General features: G+C 38.6%; 1 protein-coding gene across 2 annotated transcripts in view; it reads left to right on the top strand.

Moving 5' to 3' along the window:
• The window catches only part of ADCY1 (adenylate cyclase 1), a 152,137-nt gene that overhangs the window by 63,248 nt on the left and 62,406 nt on the right, over positions 1–26,483 (top strand). For both annotated transcript variants that reach the window (XM_065831574.2, XM_071804687.1), the window contains exons 4-5: positions 9,108–9,219; positions 20,722–20,849. In XM_065831574.2, coding sequence (XP_065687646.1) covers positions 9,108–9,219; positions 20,722–20,849 — 240 coding nt within the window. The remainder of the gene's footprint in view (positions 1–9,107; positions 9,220–20,721; positions 20,850–26,483) is intronic.

Below are 26,483 nucleotides of genomic sequence, written 5' to 3'. Positions count from 1 at the left end.
TATTTTGTTTATGTTAACTTTTTATCACCTTTATTTGCATTATTCCCCTTCCTTTTATTTGGTTTCTTCTAGTGCAGTTTTGTGGTGGTTCTGCAATTTTTTTTTTGTCTTCACTGTATTTGGAGATTAAGTGAAACATAAGGAAATAACTGCTCTTTTCCTTCATTAACTAACTGTTAATTTTTGAAGAGCATTAAAGCTCTCTATGTAGCAGCAGTTTCATATTAAAAAAAAAAAAAAGAAAGATCAGTAGGCACAAATTCACCTTATTTTGGAAGTGAGATAATGGTACAAAAAAAAATTTGTTATCCATTCCAACCCTCTCCATGTATTTGTGCATGAGAAAAGGGGAACAAGAAATATTTCCCAGGGAAGTTTTATTACTTCCTGTGTCCAGAAAAGTTTACTGGAAGTTGATGAATGTGATGCTCATCTACAAGAAGGGTTGGAAGGAGGATCCGGAAGATTATAGACCTGTCAATCTGACCTTGGTGCTAGGGAAGATCATGGAACACACCATTTTGAGTGCCATCATGCAACTGAAAACAAAACAACCAAGCAATCAGGCCCAGTCAGCATGGGTTTATGAAGGGCAAGTCCTGCTTGACCAACCTGATCTCCTTCTATGACAAAGTGACCCACTTAGTGGATGAGGGAAGGGCTGTGGATGTTGTGTACTTAGACTTCAGTAAAGCTTTTGACACCGTATCCCACAGCATTCTCCTGGAGAAGCTGGCAGCTCATGGCCTGGATGCGTGTCCTCTGCTATGGATAAAGAACTGGCAGGATGGCCGGGCACAAAGAGTTGTGGTGAACAGAGTCAAATCCAGTTGGTGGCCAGTCACGACTGGTCTTCCTCAGGGCTCAGTACTGCAGCCAGTTCTTTATCAGTGATCTGCATGAGGGGGTTGAGTACACCCTCAGTAAGTTTGCAGATGAGAGCTAGTTAGGTCGGAGTGTTGATCTGCTGGAGGGCGGAAAGGTTCCTTAGAGGGATCTGGATCAGCTGGATCATTGGTCTGAGGCCAATTGCCGAGTCCTGCACTTGGGTCACAACAACCCCATGAAATACTACAGGCTGGAGGAAGAGTGTCTGGAAAGCTGCCTGGAGGAAAAGGATCTGGGGATGTTGATTGGCAGCTGGCTGAACATGAGCCAGCAGTGTGCCCAGGTGGCCAAAAAGGCCAACAGCATCCTGGTTTGTATCAGGAATAGTGTGACCAGCAGGACTAGAAGAGAGATCATTTTACTGCATTTGGTGTGGTGTAACCCCACCTCGAATACTGTGTCCAGTTTTGTGCCCCTCACGATAGGAAAGACATTGAGGTGCTGGAGGGAGTTCAGAAGAGGGCAACAAAGCTGGTGAGGGGTCTGGAGCACAGGTCTGATGAGGAGCAGTTGAGGGAACTGGAGCTGTTTAGCCTGGAGTAAAGGAGGCTGAAGGGAGACCTTATTGCTCTCTACAACTACCTGAAAGGAGATGGTAGCGTTGAAGGTGTTGGTCTCTTCTCCCAAGTAGCAAGTGACAGGACAAGAGGAAATGGCCTCAAGTTGTGCCAGAGAAGCTTCAGATTGAATATTAGGAAAAAAATATTCATGGAGAGGTTTGTCAGGCATTGGAACAGGCTGCCTAGGGAAGTGGTTGAGTCACCATCCCTGGAGGTCTTTAAAAGGTCTATAGATGAGTTTCTTACAGACATGGTTTAGTGCTAGAGTTAAGCTATGGTTGGCCTTGATGATATCAAGTGTCTCTTCCAACTGAAACGATTCTGTGATTCTATGATTCAAAAAAAGTTCAAGAGATAAAAAGTGAACACTGAACGGCTACCAATTTCTTAAGCCTCTGTTAGAGCAATTTCATTTAGCCTAATTTTTACAAGTGTGAAATAGAACTGGCTGCTTTGTAAGAAGATACGTTAATTTCAGGCAACACACTGCCTGATTCAAAGCTACCACTAAAGAGATTCCTCATGACCATTTAGAGGTTGTTGACCCAGTCTGAGGCCAGAGCACAGTCTGCAGCAAATATACATACAAATCCTTCTGATCTGTTCTGTCTTCTAGAAAGCATCAGGATTAAAAAAAAAAATAAAAAAAATGGGATTTAGCTTACCTATTCCAACGTTTTAAAAAGTCATGATCATGACACCTATGAACAGGCTTTTTGCATGTAGGCTTTCTGAGCTCATGAGACTTCCCAGTTAACTAGTTTTCATTAGAGATTTTTCTGTAAAAACAACCCTCCCGTTGTTTTTAACTTTCATAGCCCTCTTTAATTTTTTGAGAGCACTTGCTTCTTCATTGTCACAGTGAGTTATAGATAAAGATAATTTAGATAATTTTCCCCTATGGTTGATCTTTAAGAAAAAAAATAACAAAGAACAAACCAAAAACAAACAAACAAAAAACCCCCACAAAAACAAAACAAAAACCAAGACCTACAGGTTCCTTTCTGGGGCAGGATGTGCCATTAAAATATAATTCTTATCATTAGTTGTACTCTAATTAAACAAATGACCCAAGAGGAAAGAAAAACCAGAGCATTCAACTCCTCCTTATTTTGCTGAGTATTCGTTTATATACAAGTGGCTCCATTGAAACCGGCAGGACTATTCAAGTGCATAAAGCACATGAATGAGTGCTGTTAAAGGTGAACATTTACCACCTAACAAGCTCTTAGACGTCTTATGTAACTTGACAGGCATTCTGCTTGTAAACACCCCACAGAGTAAAATAGAAAAGGCTTGCTCCATCACTACTGGCAGTTGGGAAGCAGTTAAAATCTCTTAAACCAAACCATAGGCTTTCCAAGCAGGTGCAGCAGCTTCCTGCAGTGCTGCGGGAGGGCTGCAGAGTCACCGGGCAGGTGCTGGCTATGCTGGCGTGCAGGGATCACAGAGGAGAAAACAGGAATACAGAGGGTCATAGAGGGATGACTCAGTGCTTGCCAATACAGAAGTGCTCCAGATGGTCAAGGAGTATGAGATAATGATGTATGTAACTTGTATGCCTGTGCTGAATCAGCTCAACTCCTTGTTTGTGACAGAGATGAAAGAAATGTCTGTTTATGTTTTCTTTCTTGCAGTTGCACACTGTATTGTTGCTTTGATTTTGTTCAGAATTGTTATATCAGAAGCAATTCGAAACAGCTGTTTGCATATCAAATCAAATACTCCAGGTAACTTTAAGAAAGATTCTTAGGAAACCTCCATTAAAAGTATGACTCATGGAGTCATAGAATGATTTGGGTTGGAACGGACCTTTAAAGTTCATCTAATCCAATCCCCCTCTCATGGTCGAGGACATCTTTTACTAGATCAAGTTGCTCAAAACCCTGACCTGCCTGACCCTGAACACTTCCAGGGATAAGACATCCACAGCTTCTCTGGGAAACCTGTTCTGCACTCATAGTAAAGAATTTCTTGCTTGTATCTAATCTAAATCTACCCTCTTTTAGTTTAAACCATTACTCCTTGTCCTGTGAGTACAAACTCTGGTAAAAACTCTCTCATTGTTTTTCTTATAAGCCTTTTTCATGTATTAAAAGGCAGCAATGAGGTCTCCCTGGAACCTTTTCTCCAGGCTGAACCCCAACTTTCTCAGCCTTTCTTCATAGGAGAGGTGTTCCAGCCCTCTGATCATTTTCATGACCCTCATCTGGACGCACTCTAACAGGTCCATGTCTGTTGTGCTGAGGACCACAGAGCTGGATACAGTGATCCAGATAAGGACTCATGAGAGCGGAGTAGAGAGGGAAAATCATCTCCTTCAATGTGCTGGTATGCAAGTATGTTATACATCTTGAGATATAATTGGCTTTCTGGGCTGCAGATGCACAGTGCTGACTCATCTGATATTTCGTCCACCAGTACTCTCAAGTCCTACTCGCAGGGCTGCTCTCAATCTATTCATCTCTCAGTCTGTATCCAGGTTTGAGATTGCCCCGACTCAGGTGCAGGACCTTGCACTTTACCTTGTTAAACTTCATGAAATTTGCATGGGTCCACTCATCAAGTGTGTCAAGGTCCCTCTGAATGGCATTCCTTGCTTGTAGTGTTTCAACTGCACCACTCAGTTTGGCATCATCCGCAATCTTGCTAAGAGCACACTGCCTCCGTCTGTGACATTAATAAATAAGGAGGGAAATTAATAATGGAAAGAAAAACACTGCTCTTCAATGCTTACAAATCTGTATTTACACATTAAGATACAGGTATCTACCGTATATGCTTTGTTGCAGTGGTCTGTTTGGCATACAGTCTTATATCAAATTTATGTGGATTTTAGAGTTGAGGCATGTTGTCTGTGTATAGAACATCTAGCAGGAACTGTTCATTGGTAGTTGTAGATGCAATTGCTGTACACTGTATGGTATTTAAGCTTCAGTCTAGCAATCAACATTTTAAAAAATGTTAAAACTAAAATATTATTATACAAAACCACAAGTAATTTTAAGCTTATTTTACTAAACGAGAGTAAGACTGGTCAAAAGTTTCAGAAAATAGCCACAGAAATGCTAGAATCAAAACTAGGTTTTTGCCTTGCTTTGAGAGTGCTGCAAGAAGAAAGGCAATGCTAACGCAGGTGCAGCTGCACCTACAAGCAGTTGTTAGCTATGATCAGAAGATGTTGCAGGAACAATGGGAGTTTTAAGTCATGGAAAGGGTAATTGTAGCTGTTACCCTGAGAGAGAAAACCAGTAGCATCTCAAATGAAGCCATCACAAGGAAAGATTTCAAATCAGCCTCCTTCTACTTCTATTTTGTGCTTTATTAATACCCAGTATATATTCCTCTCATCTTTTGTAAGCAAGCAGGTAGCATTGGGAGCTAGCAAACCTCTAACCCAGGACAGCACTCTAGCAGGCTTTAAAATCAAGAGCAGAGCAGAAGTTTGACAAAGCTCTGCTCAATAACTAGATACTTTTTCCCCTAGGATTTAATTAGAATATTGACATGCTGTTTCAATTTATGAAGCTAATAACTGGTCTGTCAAAGCTGAAGTGATTTAAGTTTCTATCAAATTAGCCAAACTTCCTGATCCTGTGAACTTGTTGGTAAAACCTTGGTATGACTGAAAATACAGGAGAAATGCTGAATATCTCAAGAAGCATAGTCTTGCAGCATTTTTGGTATAGCCCACAAGCAAAAAGAGTGATAGAACCTTGGGGTCCTTTTGCTCAGTTGTGGAGCGGAGGAGTAAGAGCATTACTGAGTCTCTAGGCAATGAGGCAACACCAGGCTTAGCACTGAGATAACTACTTAGCCTTCCTAACCCTCACATTCACACCGCTTGTCACAGAGAGTGGTGCTTGAATCATATGCAAGCTATGCTACTGGACAGAAATACCCTTTGTTTTCACTTTCCACTTTCATTTCTCTTCTTTCTTTAATAGTTGCAGTTTAATTGAGATTGTTGTTTTGTTTTGTTTTTCGCCAGAGTGCCCCAATGGGATTGTTAAGATTTCTGTGGAATTAAAGCAGATAGAGTCATATCCCTGAATGGTTGTTAAGAGAAACAATTGTTAATGAGTAGCTTCTCACTTGCTGTTTCTATATATGCTAATGCATGGGGGTGTTTTAATGGCAATCACTGTGAAGTGTTCCTTTCTACACTGTATCATTATGAGGACTCTCATGCAAAAATAAGGTAGCCCTAGTTTACTCTGCTTTAATCCTCTCTGAGGATGTTGTACCTCCATGGCAATTAGTGATTAAGTTACTGTGAACCAAGGCTACTTTGCTTTTGAATGAGTGCATCTACTGGAGTGATTAATGCACCCTAAAACTGACATAATTTTTGCAGTAGCTTTGTCTTAGCTTTTCTAAAAATATAAATATTAGTCATGGCCTACATTTAAGAGTCTTATTATTTTTGTGTGAATATGAGTTATTTGACTCCATAGTCAAATCTCTGTGTCACATACCAAGATGCTGCCAAAATTTGTTTTAGACATCGTACAATGAAGAGTAAGTAGTGGCACTGCCCCAACAACACTTGCAGCCCGAGTAGTAAGGGAAGAGGCAACAGATGGACATGAAGAGGTGAAGAAGTGCAAGAGACAGTATTGGTCAGCACAGTAGCTAAAATAAAATGAACTGGCTAATGAGTTTCAATGCCATTTTTAGAATATCAGAGCACCGTGTGTGTGAGTGGGGGTCACCTTCCTCAGGACTGCTACCCCTGAATTCCAACTGACCATGGAAGCAGCACGCTCTCGGTCTTAGTTGCACTTTGGGTCTGCAAGGCTGTTTCCTGTTGAAAAATCAGTTTTGGTCATTTCTATTTCAACCTACCTTCAAAAGAAATGCAGCAGCTGCTATGGTTGTAATATTTTGTGGTGGTAAAAATAAAGAATTTCTCTAAAAAAAAAAAAAAAACAGGGCTTGTACTCACAGTATCTACTGTGCCATGTCCAGTCATGGGAGTTATACTTTGCAGATTTTAAGAATATTGTACTAAAGCAGTTAGAAATTTTGTAAAAAAAAGAAAAAAAGCAATTACAATTTTTTTAACAATTCTTATGCTAAAAAAGTGCATCAGTAATTATGTTACCTAACATATTCCATTAGCCTTAAGGTATATATATGCAGTTAACTGTTGTATGAAGTAATTCACAAGCATAACTGAACTACAACTGTGTCTCAGAACACAGTAATTATGTATTTTACCTAAAGCTGCAATTATATGTTCAGTTATGTTTCATGGGTATTTTTATGGACTTAGCTTTTTTGTATAATTACCTATTTTTGAATCAAATTCTGAGGGTTAACCATTAATAGATACTCTTTCAACATGTTTAAAGGATTAGCAAGGATCTCAGACTGACTTATTAAGGTAGTCGTATATAAAATAACTTTCCTTTTAACTGAATAATTGTGCATGAATGTATTTCCTGTGCTTTGTACTTAACTACTTGCAAGGTTTTGATTTAAGTGTACAAGTCAGCAGTGTAGTGGTTGCTCTGTTTGCTCTTAAGACATACTTACATACTATCCACAAACACTGGACATTTCTGGTTTGTGTGTATGTGTGTGTTCTTCATTGTTAAAGACCTTGGCAAACAGATAAACATTGCTATTACCTCAAAGGCCTAACCAACCATAAAAGCAAATTCTTTTCAAGTGGATGTTGTTGATGCTGTGGGAGATACTACTGTTACTGTAAATGTGGTTACACACACAAAAAAATGTGAACTGCCGTATTTAAAATCTAAATAGAAAAATGAAAACAATACAAATGTAGAATGTGCAAAGGATGAGATGTAAAATGGCAGCTACCAGAAGCTGTTGTTATAAAATAGCATCTACATTCCCCCTGCATACTAACTAAAACCTGGAAACTATATGACATGTTGAATTGCAACAACTGTAGTTGTAAGAATTCTGATGTGAATTTAGATCATAAAGCAAATGGGCTATAAAGCAAACCGTGTGAAAGACCCTGATGCACATTTAAATACATTTGAAAAATCTTCAAGGAATTTAGGAGGATAATTTGATATTGACTGATGGTTTTCCAGAAAGACCATCCTAGGTCTGTCAAACAACAAGGATATGAGTCCAGATTTACGAGAATTAGTAGATCCTCAGAAGCAAATGGGCAGAGAACTTTGCTGGTGTTATTTCAGTCTGTTAATGCCTTTTACCATACCCATCATTACTTGCTTGGTTCACATTCATGGTAGCAGAGTCACAAATCAGTAAAATTTACTAAATTCTGAATATTTTAAGAAGCCCTTTTGTTGTGCTTAAGCAGCAGAGTGTTTCATAATAGTTATTGTTCCCCTGAACCAGGGACATCTTGAGCAATGTTGTCATAAAGCATGCTCAAAGGAGAAGAGAGTGGGGAGACCACCCCAAGGATTAATATGATAACTTAGAGGCTTTATTTGTAGACTAAAGTGGTTGAACTTCAGATGAGTTGGTTTTGTGCTGGAATATGTTACCTAACCTGCTCTGATTAACAAAACATTTTAGTGACTGGGTTAAATAAAATTATAGAAACAGGGCTGGCTCATGAGTTGTGTTTGCTCTTCTTTGTAGCTTCATGGAAAAGTTCAGACCTGGTTGTGTTAAATGGGAAACAGTACACTTGTTAGTCCTGCTTTTCTAGCATCTGCTATTTTATCTATAGGGTGAAAGTTTGTTCAGGGAAAGAGGAGTAGGTAATGCTTAATTTAACTTACAATTTGCAAGCTAAGTTTTACACTATGCCAAGTATACCTAAGACATGTAGCATGGGACTGTTTGTTAGCATTTGTATAAATGAAGACTTGTTTGACATCTGTAGTCTGGGTGTTGGAGATAAATGCATTAGGTTTCTGCAGCAGTGTCTGGGCCCCAGCCAACAGATAAAGGGATCTGAATAATTAAAAGGATCACACCTCCATGCTGTTGAGTTCAGGATCTGCACAATAATTTTTATTCATTCTGTCACAACAGTATATGCACTTTTTCAGGTCTCTCCCCTTACCATCACAGATGATAAGTAATTGTTAAGGCAGATGAAACTGTTGGACATTAAAACCTTGCTAACACTGATGAAAGCTGGACACTTACCCAAGACATGCAGCACAGTACAGAGAAGCCTGGCCTTACCCTGTGGATGCTAGCTCCTCAGAAGGAGCAGTAAAACCACATCACAGAGCTACTGTATACAAGTTATTAACTAACTCCTGGTTTTCAGTACTTAGTAAACCTCGTTCAAGGTTTATCAGTTTGGCAGTAGAACTCTGTCAGTGAAAAACTGTCTTTGAAACCAATCCAGCTGAGAAAATCCCAGCTGTAAAGAGGAAAAGCAATTGTTCTCTGTACTCCTGGAGTGCTGGTGGGGCAACCTCATGAATGAGGTGCTTTGCCATATGTACACTGGATAAGTATATAGGCATTGAAAGTGTCCCAGGGTTCTCTACAACAGTTGACAGCACCAGACTAATGTGTATTGGTCTGAATCTTTGCCATTTTTGTTCAAACTAGCACTTTATTGGTAGTGTTTAAGGGCTTGTTTGGAGTTTGTGCTTTGCATCACATTCATGCTATAAAAGTAATGAGAATTTCAATATGTCTTCTGTACTGATATCTCTTTGACTTTTTCCTTCTTTACAGCATTTTGTTTGCAGACATTGTGGGGTTCACAAGTTTGGCATCACAATGTACTGCCCAAGAGCTGGTGAAGCTGCTGAATGAGCTCTTTGGCAAATTTGATGAATTAGCTACAGTAAGTATAACATCCTTATTTCAATTTAATTTAAATTTCCTTCTGAAAAATGATGTATGAGCTATACATGTCAGAAATCTGTAATAGATTGATTTAGCCCCATGTATCATGAAATTCTAGAGCCTCCATTCTTTATTAATATTCTGGAGAGAAAACAGTCTATTTTAAGTGTTTAGGAAAGAAGCTTAAGTTGCTATTTTTAAATATACTTTTCTTCCCCCTCCTTGCAGGCCATCAGTGTTCGTCACTGGTTTTGTTTGCACAAAAGAGAGAAAATAGTTCAATATTTACATTTCTGTCCTGCATGGAAAAAAAACAGGATAATGGAAAATATGAATATTGGCAGTATGACATAAAACTACTGTCTGTGATAATAAGAAGCTACAGAGTAAAATTAGTTCTTGATAGAGAGCACTCCTTGTCACAGAAATGATGTTAGTTTTTCAGATAGGCTATTGTAGGCAAAATGGGATCCATATCATAACTGAAGTTTATGTTTTTGGTCATTGCACTTACATTGTACCAGATTCCCCAAGGAAAAAGAAAATGAGAGAAATGTTCCTAGCATATAACTCCTAGCAGTCTAATGGTACCACAAGCATTTAACAAGAAATGAGAGGAATGGATGTACCTGGAAAAGCCACATATCTTGTTTCAAATTTCATTTAACAATATGCTGAAAATGTGTTTTCCCCTTGAACAAAGCATAACTTCATCAAATCTGTATTGTTTGCCAACCATGTCCTCAGAGCCTTCATTGCTGAGAACTATCACCTCCACATAAGTTGTGCTTCTTCATTCTCTTTCTATCTTCTCTTCAGACTCTGCACAGCAGCCAAGAGGACACATTTCTTCAGGTCCCAAACATAAACAGCATCCACATTTTTTCAGTCCAAACTCACTTCTCCTTGATGTAGTCTTCAACATGAGAGATCTGAAGTCCGTGGACTCAGTTTGGGTCAACTATCCTGGATATGTGCCCTCCCAACTTCTTGTGCAATCCCTGCTTTCTTGTTGGCAGGCCAGTATGAGAAGATGAAAAGTCCTTGACTGCTTAGCAACAACTAAATCAGTAGTGTATGATCAACATTATTCTTATTATAAATCCAAAACACAGCACCACATCAGCTACTAGGAAGAAAATCAACTCTATCCCAGCCAAAACCAGGACACTCCCTCTTGATAAACAGCTGTCAAGGACCCCAAGAAGAAATAAGTCTTCTGCTCCACAAGATGCCAGGGTTGAGGAAGACCTGTTCTTAGTTAAATGGGTTATCATTTGATCAAGTGCTTTGTCCTGAGTTGTACTAGATCTTCTATTCAAATCTGAACAGAGAGGGATTATTGTGTGTTCCCTTTTTGTATGAAAAACAGAAGATTAACTTAGATGATGAATAGAGATGCAATGGAGGTGCTGGTTTGGTGTGAATTTGTAACACACTTTGTGTAATCGAATCATGACTGGAGCTACTGGCAGTGCTTCACAGAGAGCACAGCTCCCCAGACTAGAGTACTGCAGAGATGTATACCTTAGAAATAAAAGAGACTGCCATAATCATTGGCAAGAGTTTAAATGGCTTTAAAAGTTCAGATAGTCTCCTTACTTTCATTTCATTACTGAATTTCATCCTCCAAATGTCAACCAGACATCTAACAAGCTCTTTTAAAACTTACAAGGCTATAATTTTTGGGGTCATCATTGCCGTGAAACACAAAGCAATGTAATAACACCCAAGTACTGTGACATAACAGGAGATCCCACATGTGCACACACAAATGCACATGGGCTGTGACATGTGACATGGCATTGAAGCCAGGGAGATGGCTGCTGCACCATGCTTGCTCCCTTAGCAGTGGCCAGGTGCAGCCAACTGGAGGTCTCAGTGACACCTGAAGCCAGGGTAACAGGCAGATGCCAGCTTTTGGTGCAAGGTCAGTTTGTCAGGGAAAGCAGCACATCAGAGACAGCAGAAGAGCTGAAAAGCCTTGGCTTTTCTGTTCAGCCTTCATACATTCTTCTTCCACATTTGAAAATAAACCTCATGGTTTCTTTCAGCTATGTGAAGAAGATTTGTTATTTACATGTCCCTCTAGTTCAAACTGTGCTGTATCGGGCTGTGATTAAGGACAGAACACAGGAGCTTTCCTTGACACCTTCTGATGTGGTAAAGGGCCACTTGTTATTGTGTCTCCTGCAGTTGGAAGAAATGTGCTGAGAAGTGCAATTTTTCAGGAGGATTATGATCTCTGTGTTAAATCAACTTCTAGGTATTAATTATTAGGTCAAAACAGAGGACTAGGCTGATTTTAAAACAGTGCTGTGCTTTAACATTCAGCATGATGAAGGAGCAAACTGCAGGGACTTTAAAGAAAAACATAGTGGCAATAGTTACGTTCCCTGTGACTACTAAGGTGTGATGTGTGAGTGTGCATGCTGTGTGCTGCTGCTTCTTAGGAAGCAAGGTCAACTGAAAGGGGCAGTTTATGGCAATCCATGTTAAAAAAATTATCCTGTCTTAAAACTGTAATGCTTAAAAAAAAATCCCTGTTGCTACTGTGGGAAGTCTAATAAGTGTAAGGCAACATATTCGCTGGGACACTTAGGAAGAGCTTTGGCATTTTGGAACATTGACATATTGTAGGAATAATGAGTCTGCTTTTTGACAGTGTACTTCTGAAGCTGACCAGAAACAGGTACTTCCGATGAGCATAAAAAATCTTGTAGAGAGATCCAGGACAATTTAACCCTAAAGTTTGTTCTTCTGACATTTAGAAGCTGGCTTATGCTTTTTAGCATTAGGTTTTTCCCTCTTTCTCTATGCTGTTTCTTTGATTGTTTTTTTTTTTTTTTGTTTGGTAAGGCAAATAGTTTTGCTCTTTTTGAAATGCTACTCCTTATTTTTAAAATCACAGTATCTTCAAATATAATTACAGCTCATGACAGGGAGTTCTGAAAGCAAACTTTAGGTTTCAATTTATTGTCATTCAACTCTTTTGAAAGTTTGCTTGTGCATTCCATTCAGGGAAGAAAAATCCTGATCTTCTTAATCCCTAGTAGAAATCATTTGTATTTTTATTGTGTCCCTTCTTTTTTATTCACCTCTATAGAAAAAATGTTTTTGAAATGCTTGTCTTGTACATTGTTGCTGAGCCTTAGGCAAAGGGTCAGTAAGTAATATTTTTAATCAGCTTCTGTGTTTTTGTTTTGTTTTGTTTTCTTAGCTGTGTCAAGAACAATCAGTCCTTTGCTGTGCTTCGAACTAGCTGTTTCTGCAAAAAAAAAAAACACTTTAAGAAATTGATTCTATTAAATATATGGAATGCTTTTAGTTTATGAGAAGATAATTAAAATATATTTCTAAAATATAAAATGAACAAAGTTTTGTGGGCTGGTTAAGATGGGAAATTTAGTGCTGGAAAACATAAACTTGCAGCATGTAATCCTTCTTTGTGGAAATTGGTTTGTGCGCACTAGGTGGAGATGTTTACAAAGGCTAATTTTAAGGAGACTTGTCTACCTAGTTCCCTTGAGAACCAGTGCAGACACAGGATGCCACTGAGGCAGATCATGCAGGTCAGCTTGAATTCAGTCTGAACAACTGTCTGGAGAGGTCTTCATGTCACATGCTTCAAGTATTTTAGGAACATCTAAATGGGCAGGTACTACAGAGGTTAGGTCTTTCCTAACCTCCTTTATGGTACTTTTTAGGTAAGAGGATACAGAGCTTCGTGTGCCAGTTCTGTGTCATGCATGCTTCCTGAGTGTGCATTCCACAAATCTGAGATATGCATCTTTGTATAGGACTGTGTTGAATTATTCTGATCAGCTTCAGATGTTTGCAGTGTGGGCATTTGTACTGAAACGAATTGTTTTGATTCTTCATTCAGTTATCACAGAGAAAGGAATTTCTGGAGTTCATAGAATCATTTAGATTAGAAAAGACCTTTAAGATCATCCGGTCCAACAGCAAACCCTACACTGCCAAATCCACCACTAAACCATGTCCCTAAGTGTCACATCTACACATCTTTTAAACACCTCCAGGGATGGTGACTCTAACCACTTCCCTAGGAAACCGGTTCCAATGTTTGATAACACCTTCCATGAAGAAATTTTTCCTAACATGCAATCTAAACCTCCTCTGGTGCAACTTGAGGCTGTTTCCTATCGTCCTATCACTTGTTATTTGGGAAAAGAGACCAACACCTGCCTCGTTACAACACCTCGCTCCAGCATCCGAAAAGTTCTCCCCCTCAGCCTTCTTTTCTCAAGGCTAAACAACCCTAGTTCCTTCAGGTGCTCCTCATAAGACTTGAGCTCCAGACCCTTCTCTGAACTCTCTCTAGCACCTCAATGTCTTTCATGTAGTGCAGGGCCCAAAACTGAACATAATATTCAAGGTGGGGCCTCACCAGTACCAAGTACAGGGGGATGATCGCTTCTCTAGTCCTGTTGACCACGCTGTTCTTGATACACACTAGGATGCTGTTGGCCTTCTTGACCACCTGGGCATACTGCTGGCTCATATTCAACAACCTGTCGACCAACACCCCCAGATCCTTTTCCGTCAGGCAGTTTTCCAGCACCTCTTCCTCGAGCCTGTAGCACTGCTTGGGGTTGTTGGAACCCAAGTGCAGGACCCAGCACTTGGCCTTGTTGAACCTCATACAGTTGGCCTCAGCCCATCAATCCAGCCAGTCCAGATCCCTCAGTATGGCCGTTCTACCCTCCAGCAGATCAACACTCTCACTATTTGATATCATCTGCAAACTTACCAAGGGTGGACTCAAACCCCTCATCCAGATTATTGATAAAGATATTAAAGAGAACTTGCTGCAATACTGAGCCCTGAGGAACACCACTTGCGAGCAGCCACCAACCTCATTTAACACCATTTGCCATAAATCTTTCAGCCTGGCCATCCAAGCAGTTTTTGACCCAGGAAAGAGTAAACCTGTTCAATCCAATATGTGTCATCCAAGGAGGCTGTGTAATTGCACCCCAGAAGTGCCTGTTTCACTTCATCGTTGCAGAGGCAGTTTGACTGATAAGTCAGGTGTGTCTAATGGACTATACACAATCCTAGCTGGAGTCCTTTGCCTATGTGCAGTTCTGTTATGCAGAGCACGGCAGTGCATCAGGAGAGCAGTTGTTAGAACCTCTCCTCAGCCTGGAGGTCACCATGTCTCTCACAGTAGAGTCCAGAAGCCCTATCTTCAGAGCAGTCAGCTTTCCAACCCAAACCACCCTGATTCTGTGATTTTATGATTTTCACAAGTTTAACTGTGAGAATTTAGCTTAAGTAGCCTCACATTTTATCAGCACAGAAAGAGGGCCCTTTCAAATGGGCTTCAAAGCAGGGTTCTAAGGAGTGTTTTTCATGGGAATCTAAAACCATTTTTTCATCTTCTTCTGTATCTAGCTGCACTGTTGTAAATACTGCTGTAGTCTAAGAGACTTTCACTGAGTGGTCCTTCCCATGGATTGTTTTTGGTTTTGTTTTTCTCTAAAGCTCTTTGGTGCACAAAGTAATACAGCTGAATGAAAAAAATAGCGAGATCTTTTATGTTTTGCCTAATTTTATAGGGAAATTAAGTATAGTAGGAAAGTACAAATATCAAAAATGCAAACTGATATCTCAGAAAGGATCCGTTCCTCCCACTGTGCACTGAACTTCAATAAATAACTTAATTTGCTATTGCTTAGTTGCACTGTAGAGCTTTCCAACTAACTCCATCCAATTCACTGCCTTTTCTTCTATGATCCTGAAGGAGAATGGCTTGTCCTTCACCATTTCCTTAACAGCAGAACACTGTATTATGCCCTTTCAAATGTACTTGGAACAGTAAAGCATTCGCTATATCTCCGTGTAAAGGAAGGAGTAGATTAGTAATGTTGGGAACAGGCACCAACACTCAGACATCTTCTGTGTTGAAATCTCTTGAAAGGGGGGCTCAAAACAGGTATCTGACCCATAACGGTCAGGCAGAATCGACTTGGTTAATATATCAATAGTGCAGAGGATGAATATTAAAATTTGCATTTATCACATATGTCGTGTATATATGCATGACAGTGTAGGTAAGTGTTCAGAACTGTGTGTTTGTACATATTGTAAATGCACATATATATCTATGGGTTCATATATTTACACAGTATGATACCCAAAATATAGGTTTTTTTCCACTTCTGTTCCAATCTAATGGATGAATTCAATGCAATTGAATAGAGACATCATTCCAGCTTTAGAGGATGCAGTAGAAAATGCTATTCTTTCTGCAAGTTTCTTTTGTGTCTGTACACATATATAGTATAGATAAATTTATATTAATTTCTAGAGTGATTCAAAGCTTTCTAAGCCAATTTTCTATTGTGATTGTTTGTATACTGAGCATAATGTTATATGGTATTGAATATCCCTTTGGCTAGTTTGGATCAGCTGTCCTGGCTGTGTCCTGGCTACCAGCTTGCTGTGAAAATTAATTCTGTCACAGCCAAACCCAGGACAAAGTAGAATAAAGTTCTAGGTTTGTAAAGAGAGATAAATAAGGAATGCATTTTATTGCTATCACATTTTTTCCCCAAATAGTCATTTTATACTGTAATAAATAAGAAAGGACTGTAACTGTCATGTTATTAACCTGGATTACTGAATCATGGCTTGGATCCCTGAGGATTAGAGGGACAGCTGGTATAAGTTAGTGTACTTCCCCTGAACCCGTGATGCCATGCTGATTAATATAAACTGAAAATTTGATCCCCTTTGCCTGCCTGATACAAACAGTTCAGCTCTGAGCACAGCAGGCTGCTCAGAGGAAGCTGTTGGAATGGGGCTTTCCAAACCAAAATGACTGATAAACCAAGAAAGGAAAACAAGAACAACAACATGAAAGTATTTCTGTGATGGGTCCTTTCCTCAGGGTCACTGTGATCTTCCTTTTGTCTCACTGAACTCCTGTAAAGGAGGGTGACCATGCCCCTCTGTGGCGCTGCCTGGCTCCACTGATGAGGATCTTGACAGCAGTGACAGGGCCAGGAAAGTGGTGTATATTCCTTCTTTAACCCTCATAGTTCACCACTGTCCCCCTAGAATTAAGTCTACTCTCAGTGAAAACTGAGCCATCAGAGATTTGCATTTGGATGATTTCTCTTTACCCAACACTTCTCTTCAATGTGTGAAGAAAACATTGAGCTAACACTTTTTCTTTTTTTTTTTTTTTTTTTGTTAGGGAACCAGGTAATGTTTTTTACTCCACAGATTCAAACAGTTTCAGACAGTGAATGGATGAAGGGGGCATGAAGGGTTTTTGAGATGAAGAGCTGTACACTGTACACTGCAGTGCACCTCCTGCCACTCCTCTGCTTCATGCAGTGCTAATTTGTACTAATTTGAAGCTGTGCAGGGGCAATATCCAGACCTGTCACTAATGTTGAAGTCTGAGGTTTGGTGAGGATGGCAAAGCCTTCCCGTGACAAAGTAAAGCCTTCAGTGTAAGTCCAGGCCTAATAAATCTCCACCCTTTTACCTCAACATATAAGCAGCTGAACCTGGACATGTGCAGGTTTTGGTTTTCTCTTTTTTCATTCTTTTACAGTCTAACTTTGCAACCAGTAAGCATCATAGGTAGTGACCAAACTCCTGTTTACATTTTGTAGCCTAAACAAAACTAAATGTTACTACTGCTCACGTCCAAGAGCATTCTAGAAAAGTGTACGACTGGTAGGGTTCGAGTTGCATCTTTTTGTAGTCCTTATTAATATTTTCTCTTACTCTGCACATCATAACTAAATCCAAATTGAATATGGTTAAGAATCTTTATTATGTACCTTATCTGATGCAGTTTTTATTAGTAGGAACAGTAAGAAAAGTGTCTTTCTAACTTATCGATAAATAAAATCCCTCCTACTCATAGACTGTAGAACAGTAAAATTCTGAAGAGAACACCTGCAAATCAGGTTGCTAGCAGGCTTGCAGAAAAATAAATGGATGTGTGTAATAAACATAAAAGATATTGTAATTAAGCCAGAGTCAGAATCATCCTTGGTGTAATTCCACTGCAGTTAGTGGACTTATGAGATAGAGAAGTTCAGTGTTTAGCTTTTAAAATTGTTATACAGCTGACCTTCCTTTTTGGCTCACTTTCATAGGTACTCACATATCATGAAGACACATGAGTATGTAGAAATACACAGATTGTTTCAATGACAGAAGACAGAGCAGAGACTCTTTCCTGGATTAGCATCTGCCATCTCTAAAATAAATAAAAGCTTTAAAGAGGCTCTTCTCCTACCAGACAGTGTTACAAGAAACAAAAATAAGGTGCTGAGCATCCCTGACTTTGGATCTATTTATGTAACAAATACTTACTTGGATAGTCTATTAAAAATAAAATCCAGCAGAAACAGTAAGAATTGTTGCAATCTGACATCTGAGGAAGATCTTCCTTTAAAAGACTTTACATTTATGCAGTACAGTCCCTCTGTTCAAGAGAACACCTAGCTGGGAGAGGTCTTCAAGCTCCTTACACTTTGTTATTTCTTTGAGATAACTTTTTTTGAGAAAATTATTTTCACTTTACTTTTTATTAAAAAAAGAACCCTCATCCTGAGTATGCTAAACATTATTTGATTTGTATAGTACAAGAATATGGAGGTAATGGTCCAAATTTCCAGTTTTGCTGTTTAAGTTGGCAGACTTCACTCTATCTGCAGAATACATTAAAAAAAATAAAAAACACAAACAAAAACCCAAAAACAAACACCCAAAAAAACCCTACAACAACAAAAACCCAGAGTTGTTTGAAACAGAAGGCCCTCCCCATTCTACCTAACACATAGGTAGAATCAAATTCTTTATAAAGTGCTTGTCTGAAAGTGTAAAGAAAGCGCTTAGCAACTTTGAAGTATTCTCTGCTTTCCCAGCTGGGCCTCCACTTCACACTGACGAACCCTGTGACTGACAGTTGTGCCAGAGAGAATTCTGCAGATCCACTTGGAAACATCTCAGTAAGGCACTGCAGGTGGGGAAGCTGCCTGGCTGATGCAGTGCTAGCAATCTCTGGTGCTTTTTATCATCTTCATAAAACCAAATAATCAGCTGTTACTAAACAGACATTGCTTGTATAAACTGTGACTGGAATTTGTAACTATCACACTTGAATTCATCACTGTCACAAATGTGAAAAATATTGCTGTGTCGAGGGCTTCTTTGGAAGTTGCTGAGGAAACAAAACAAAGAGAGGGAAAGGGTTTGTTTTGTTAATTTGCATATCAATCCTTAAAAAGATTGCTATTACAAAGCTGCACTGCCTCTCCTTCCTGGAAGTCTGCTTCACATGTCAAGAAAAAGAAAACAAACATTTTTTTTCTAGAGATTACTGTATATTAATTGATTGTTATAAATAAGGACAGTGAGGGTACATCTGATAAGGAACAGAGTGCTGGTTTCAAAAACAGCAGGTGATTTAGGCATATGTCCTCCATCAAAATTATCTCTCTCTAGAAAATGCTGTAGCCCTTATTTTCTTTTTTTTTTCTCCTGCACAAGTAATAAACTGACTTGAAAAAGTGGTAATGGATCAAGCTTTTTTATGTTTTTGTTTGTTTGTTTTTTTCTTTCTTTATCTACCAAACTGCTAGATTTTGCTGTGCCAGTAATTTTGTGTATCCTGTTATAAAATGTGCAGCACTGCTTTATAGCACAGGAAGCTCTCTAAGAAAACTAAGTCATTAGAAATGAGCCATTTTGGAGGTAGACACTGAATAGGAACACTGATCAGTTGTATTGTCAAGCGCAGGTTACTGAAATGGCTTTTCTGGATAACTTTTGACTGGGTCAAATAGCCATTACCAGGCCACAGATCATGCACATGAAATTTGAAGATGAAAAGGGTTTTATAGAGGATTGTAAGGAGTGAGTCAAAACTGGATTCATTTTGGAAAGTGAGTTCCAGCTTTAACTACTTTGTACCTTTTACTGCTTTAAGATTTGCCTTTTTTTTTTTTTTAATGGCTTATTTTGGCAATATAATTTAGTGGCTTCTACTAAAAAATTTGGGGCTTTCTATTAAAAAACTTAGTCGTTTTTGTCCAAAAACCTTGATTTGGAAGGCGTGTTTTGTGTCAGGCTAAATTTGGAGCTCTGCATATTATTTTGTGTACATCAATAATGATTTTATTAATATAATACCATTTAGCCAAGGATCTCAAAGCACAAAATTAAAACTCTAAGCAAAATTGGTGAGGCATTTGTGACTGTAGGCTGTGGGAATATTTTAAGGCCCCAGTAATAATGCTTCTAGAATAATTATGCTTGATTAAAATATATCTTAGCAATGATAAATGGCAGTATATTTAAAATCCTGCTGTACTGCAGAAGATATATTCAGTAGTCACTCTTAGAAAAACCTTTTCTACTACTTAAGCATAGCCAAAAGGATCGTTGTCTTCTTTGATTCAAGATCTGAATTTACTGCTTAATTTATAAAAACAAGTAGACAAGTAGATAAACCCATTTTCCCAAACAGTGTTAGCGTGCCTTCTTCCATGCCTGAATAGAGATAATTCTCATTTTATAATATTTGTTCAATACTCAGAAACAGTTATAAAGATGCCAGGTGTAGTAATGTCTACAGCTGAAAAACAGTGTAAAAACCAGCCCCAAATGCTGGTGTCTGACATGTCAGAGAATGGGATTGCTGTAGACATAGCCATCACTTCTGAGCTGGAATATGGTTAATAATGTGGAGAGTGTGGTCAACTCAGGAAGGTTTTGATTCTTGTAGACAGGAGACAGGATGAGAATATGTGCCTGTATATGACCAGTATGATTAGATCATTTCTTTTTTCAGAAATTCTAAATTTTCCCGCCACAACCCTCTCTTTTTTTCTTTTTTTCCTTTCTTCCTTTCTGTGCTACTGAAGGCAAGTCTATATAGCACACTGCTGGGGAAGGAATCATACTTTTGTTAATCCTGTCTCATTATATTCACAATGCTGATTTTGCATGGCTCTTACTGATATAGTCCCAGCTGTTAAAGTTGGATTCATTAAATCAGGTTATTTACTTTTCTATGCCATATTCTGGATGGGTACAAGTCCCCATAGTCTAGCTGCAAGGAATACTATCATCTTGTCATGTTTCCTCATAGTTTGTTAGTTAAAGGCACAGCTTTGTTAAAGGCCTTTTGTTATATGTTCCTTGTTTAGAAATGAACTTTCTTCTCAGATAGATGTAGCGATCATGACATGCCATCATAGGTTTTTCAAAATAGGAGGGATTTATCCCAATCTCTTTGGCTGTAGAAATTAAACTGTATGCAACCAGGAGATAAATTCAATGGTAAAACTGACTGCATCTTCTGATCTGCAAGTGCGATTACTTCATTTGACCACAAGAAGATTCCCTCAATGATTGCATAGTATTGGAGAAAAAAATATCTTCTAAATATTGGGATATTTATTTGAATTGTAAAACTTTTCCCATTCTGTTTTTATTAAAGGAAAACCACTGCAGAAGAATAAAAATCCTAGGAGACTGTTACTACTGTGTATCAGGATTGACCCAGCCCAAAACAGATCATGCCCACTGCTGTGTTGAAATGGGACTAGATATGATTGACACCATCACGTAAGTACTGTGCACAGTGAACCCAGACAGGAGCACTACATCTTCTATGTGGCATTCAGGAAGTGTGTTCTCAGAAAAACACCAATGTCTGCTAGCACTGCCCACCTAGCAATTCACACTGCTACATTCAGATCACAGGATACTGATTTTAGGAGGGGTCATTCTAGACATCAATTTTCCACTCCATGTAATCACTGTGAGGAAAAAGTGCACAAGTATGAGTATGCAGAGTCACATAAATGTACTGACTAGGGAACAGAAATGTACTGGGAAATAATGAAATATTCGTATTGCCATTTGCCACAAAGAAAGGAGTTCAATTTCTTGTTTTACAGCAATAAACACCACTTGTTTTGCACACCAGTACGTAAACTCAAAGGCAGTCCTGATGTATGCATTTTGTATATGTGTTTGTATTCTCAAAATGATAGCTTGTTGGTTGTTTTGGTGGTCATTTCTGTATGTCATGTTTAATCCTTGAATTTATTTTGCTTTTCAGAAATGTAATGTGGAATTCACTTTGCTGATCAAAATATTTTTTATATGCTTGAGAGCTCTGCATTGATCATTATTTTACCAAGGTGAAAAACGTGAATGTGAGAGAGTGAGCCAGTTATTTTTTCTCTCTGTTGTCAGCTGGACTGTTGGGAATATGGAGTTGACTCAAGGTTCTGCTTCCCCTCACTTAATTGCTAAGTTTTGCATTGTATACAGAGAAGACCTGCCTTCTCTGTGAAGGTGAATCAACCACAGTGTAATCTAAATTTAAAAATTAATAGTAAACAATTAAATAAAGAAAAATATATCAAATAAGCAAACATAAGATTTAACAGTTCAAATTATGCATTTTTTGTTTGGAACATTTCACCTTCTTTCTTGTTCCTAATAAAATTTTTACCACATCTTATATTTTATGTCTTCCATTTGCATGTGAGGGTATTTATGCACAAATATACAAAAAAGAAGTTGTTTTTCCAAATCAAATTTATGCTTTTTTTTTTCTGGAGAGTCTTGGTTTTTATAGAAGAGTGTATTTTGATGCTCTCACAGAGTTCACTGTAAGTTTTGCTCAAGAAAGTTAGGTTTATCTCTCTGGAAGTAATGGCTAGTGGTTCAAACCCTGCTAATGCCTTAGGAGAACATGGACATGACCACACATTTTTGTTGTTTGGTATCAACCTTAAACTTTTCTTTGACCCTGGATTCACTGAGCTTTCTTTACAGAGGACTTGAAAGCATAGAAAAAAATGAGAGTACTTAAAGCAATTGAAGGCTGCTTGTCATTTCTAGCTCAATCCATGTGTTTTTATTTATAAGTTCATTTATAAAATCTCTCAAAGTGTAAAGAGATGGGCAAATGAATACATATTCTCCCTGTCATTCAATGCAAGTTCATCATCATTGTAAACTTTGTAAAATTGATAGATAGACTTTGTAATCTATTATAATAAATGATACTATAAAATCCTGAAAGAATATCCTAAATCTGCAGACTATACATATGTGCATTCTTCCAGCAGTATATGGATACTCCATTGATTAGGAAGCCTTGGCCTTTGGAAGCATAGTTACATATACAGGCCTTGTACACATTTTCCTAAGTCTTTTGTTTTTACTATCCCTGGAAAACTCTCATTCTCTTCTAAATCTAGCATTAATCTTTAAATGTTGTGCTGTGTTTCATGTACACAAATAAGGTAGTGATATAACTGTCCAAATTCTCCTTTTTTGACTGTTTCAATTTTATTAATACTAGAAATTAAACATGTTCCCTTTTTATGTTATCATTTTTTGGCTGCTGTTGTGATAATGTAAACTTAAAAAAGGAGTTGAATTAAAAAGCAAGGAATGAACTGGCGCTGTTCAGCCTTGAGAAGAGAAAACTCAGGCAGAATTTTATGAATGCAAACAAATATCTGATGAGAGGGTGTAAAAAGGACAAAGCCAAACTTTTCTCAGTGGTTTCCAGTGTCAGGACAAGAGGAAATGGGTACAAACTGAAATACGAGAAATTCAATTTAAATATAATTTGTTGTTGTTGTTGTTGTCGTTGTTGTTGTTTTATGTGGAGGTGGTCCCATACTGGAGAGTTTGCAATGAAAGGTTGTGGAGTTTGCATCTTTGGAGAGATTTAAAACTCAGCTGGATGTAGTCCTGGGCAACATTCTCCTCTGACCTGGGAGGTCTCCTCTGACCCAGAGGCCCCTTTCAATGCGAGCAACTCTGATTCCAAGTGGATGGACTATAATCTGTTATCTAGACATGTTTAGTCAGATTTGTAGTAGAAGATAACTAACTGACAATTTCAGCATTTTGTTTTTTGAAGAATTCATAAATTGTAAGTCTTTAGTATAGTCAGTGGCCAGAGCATGGTGAGAGGGCAAGATGGAGAAGACACAAGGTTGTAAGAGAGTGCCAGATTCATTTAGGGTTGTTGAATGGCTAGAGACCTATTCTGCATCCTTTGTACATATGCACAATTAATTAATCCCAATTTTTTTTTTTTCCATGAGGAATTAATAGAGCAAGTAAGGACTGTAAGATCCATGTTCAATGCATATTGTTTATTTTAGTGAAATGAATGCACCTGTTCTTCTTACATTAGGAAACAGGAAGATGGTGCATGCCAAGTACCCTAGCCGTGGATGGCAGTACTATTTTTTCTTTTACTGCAAGCGGAGCATCACCTGTTCAGCTATTGGTGGATTCTGGGTGAGGTTCTTTTGTTGACAGAAGCATGTGCCAACTCCACAAAAATGTCCAAATCAGGAAATAGATTCTGCTGAATATTAGGAAAAAAGCTGTTCATTCCTTCACAGAAACCAAAGTTAGAAGGTAGATTCCTCAGATTAATTTGTTTGAAAATATGTTGAGCAAATGAAAGGGAGACATGAAGAGCCTACGTCGGTGAAGTTGGAATGCAATATTTTGTCTTCTATTCGTATGATTATGCATAGAATTATAGAATCATATGTGATTATTGAATCCCCATGGATGGGACATCTATCACATCTCTGGGCAACCTGTTCCAGTGTCCCCACCCTCACTGTAAAAAAATTCTTCTTCATGTCTAGCCTGAATCTCCCCTCTTTTAGTTTAGTCCTTTAGTCCTTTGTCTTATTGCAACAAACCCTGCTAAAAAGCCTCTCCCCATCTTTCTTATGGCTCCTTGGAAGTACTGAAAAGCTGCAATAAGGTCTCCCCAGAACCTTCTCTTCTTCTGGCTGAACAACTCCAGTTCTCTCAGCCAGTCCTCATAGGAGAGGTGTTCCATCCATCTGATAATTCTTGTGGCCCTGAACTCAAATATATAAACTCATTATAACATTAGAATCAGTGAAATCACAAATCCTGCAATCAGCCACTAGAAGTTTGTATTTCTTGATTTCCTGGAAAAAGCACATCTTGGTGCACACTTTTGACATCCATCAGCTGAATCACAGTTCATGTTGGGGTTGGACTAGATGACCTTTGAAGGTCCCTCCCAACCTAAACTATTCTGTGATTCTATGATCCTATATAAATGGATGCTTTCTATGCTCTTCATATTCCATATAACTGTTACTTAACTATCCTAGAGTATGGTGCTGCATATAAATATCATCTGAGAATGTTGTCTCATTACTTTTGGATTGAGATCTTCAAGGTCATTTTCAAATAACATTATAAAATATTTAAAATCTTCAGAGTTTCATTTGCCTTCTACAAAGTATTTTTTTCAATGACACAGTTAAAGTCAGACCAGAACCACTATGGGAGGATTTTTTTTTCTAAAAAACACCCCAACAAAACAAATAGTGTTATATTCTTTTCCTATTTGAAAAAAAAATCTGCTGCCAATGAGTTTTTGTCAATGTGTCAGTACAGGTCAGGTTTTTGTTCTGCTTCAGAGTCACTTAAGCCATCATGGCAATATTTAAGTGGAAGTAAAGTATTGGATACCACCGATGTTGCTTTCATCAGGTGAGTTTTAAATGTCATATTTTTGTTAGTAATATAATAAAAATGGTCATGTTCATTAGTGTCTCTGATGTGCCAGATGTTACTCTAATGTGGCAGATGTTGTCCTCACCTTAGTTTTGAACAATGTGTTAGGCCGAGCAGGTTCTTCTTCTTACTTAAATTTCTTGCCACACTTGAAGGTTCCACTCTATTTACTACAGTATTTTGCCTTCTAAATAGATATATTTGTTACCTAATTGCCGTGTAGAAAAGTTTTACCCAGCTGCCCAAGCTCTTCCCTCTCTCTCTCCCATAAACTGGCTAGAGTTCAGGTTTAAGCTAGTATTACAGGGGCAATTTTACACATTCTTAGCCATAGCTTGTCTTTCTTTACAGAGCACTTCATCAGCTGAAATGAATTATATTAAACAGTTCTTTGGCTTAGTCCAGAAGTGTAACCTCGTAGGAGATTAAATGGGATGAAACAAGGGAGTTATTTAAATGCATTGAATAATGCCATAGGGCAAGAAGCGAACTGTAATGTTTCCAGTTGGAAATGAAGAGGGAATCTGGGTGAACAAGATATAAATACTAGATTTGGGACTGGACCAAAATATTTGGGTTAACATTCACAAACTTATCAAAAGTGTAATAGGATCCTGTAGTCATTCATGTTGTCACATAAATGGTACATTTTCATTATATTCCTTACTACATCTTACTAGGATGTCATTTTAGTAGTGACTCAGAGGGAAGTGCACCAATAGCCATATCACTAGTGATGTGTACGTTAGCAGATAACATGGTACAGTAGGAGCACATTTGTAGATCACAGGAGCTGACTACTTCCGTTTCATCTATACATATTACAGTGGGGAGGAGGGAGAGGATTACTTTAGAAAAGGTCTTGTCTGGACCCCTGGATTGAATGTTTCTATTCCCTGGGGGATTTGAAGAGGTCTGAAGAAGAGTGTCCGTGAACCTGTGCTTCTTGAAATCTGGGCACCACAATGGGGTTTGTCAGCTTTTCTTTGTGTCACATAGGTGAGTTTATCCCATACAGATGATTCCATCTAATATGGATGACTCCTCCAGTAACAGATGGAAGTTGGGCTTATTTTGCATCTGCACATTGTGTTGCTGGTTGGTTCCATGGGGCATTGTGGAGGTTGATGCTTGAATTGTCTCCTTCCTATGGGTTTGTTCATTGGCTCACCAAAGGCACTAAAGAAGGGAGAGAAACTACAGCAGCTGGTTTGAGGAAGCCCAGCTGAAATGTCAAGTGTGATCTTTTGTCTGAGGAAGAAGACAGAAGCACTAACTTTCCTGATGTCAACACTGTTGATGCTTTTACTCTGGTCCTCTGGAGGTCTGGGGCCTGGGAAAGTTTGGACTGACAGGAGTGAGTTGACCTTGAATTCTGGGAGAACCAGCAACTGCATTTTCGGAAGTGGGGATAGCTGTCTACCATTCATGAAAGCTTAGTCAGCTTGCACATCTGTTACAGTGAGCCTCTTGACCACTGAAGCCATCAAACTGCCACAGCTCAGGGTCTCTGCCCTAGCTCTCTGCTGCAATGCTCTGGGTGAGCAATGTACTGTGAAAGCATGCAGAAAAGGTTTTCAAACAAAAAAACTTAATTGCCTTTATTCTTTATCTGTTACTTAACATTCCTCATTTTTCATAGTTTAG

Source organism: Patagioenas fasciata, chromosome 2 (assembly GCF_037038585.1).
Source record: "Patagioenas fasciata isolate bPatFas1 chromosome 2, bPatFas1.hap1, whole genome shotgun sequence".
Lineage (NCBI taxonomy): Eukaryota > Metazoa > Chordata > Aves > Columbiformes > Columbidae > Patagioenas > Patagioenas fasciata.
This window is presented reverse-complemented; position numbering and strand designations above follow the sequence as displayed.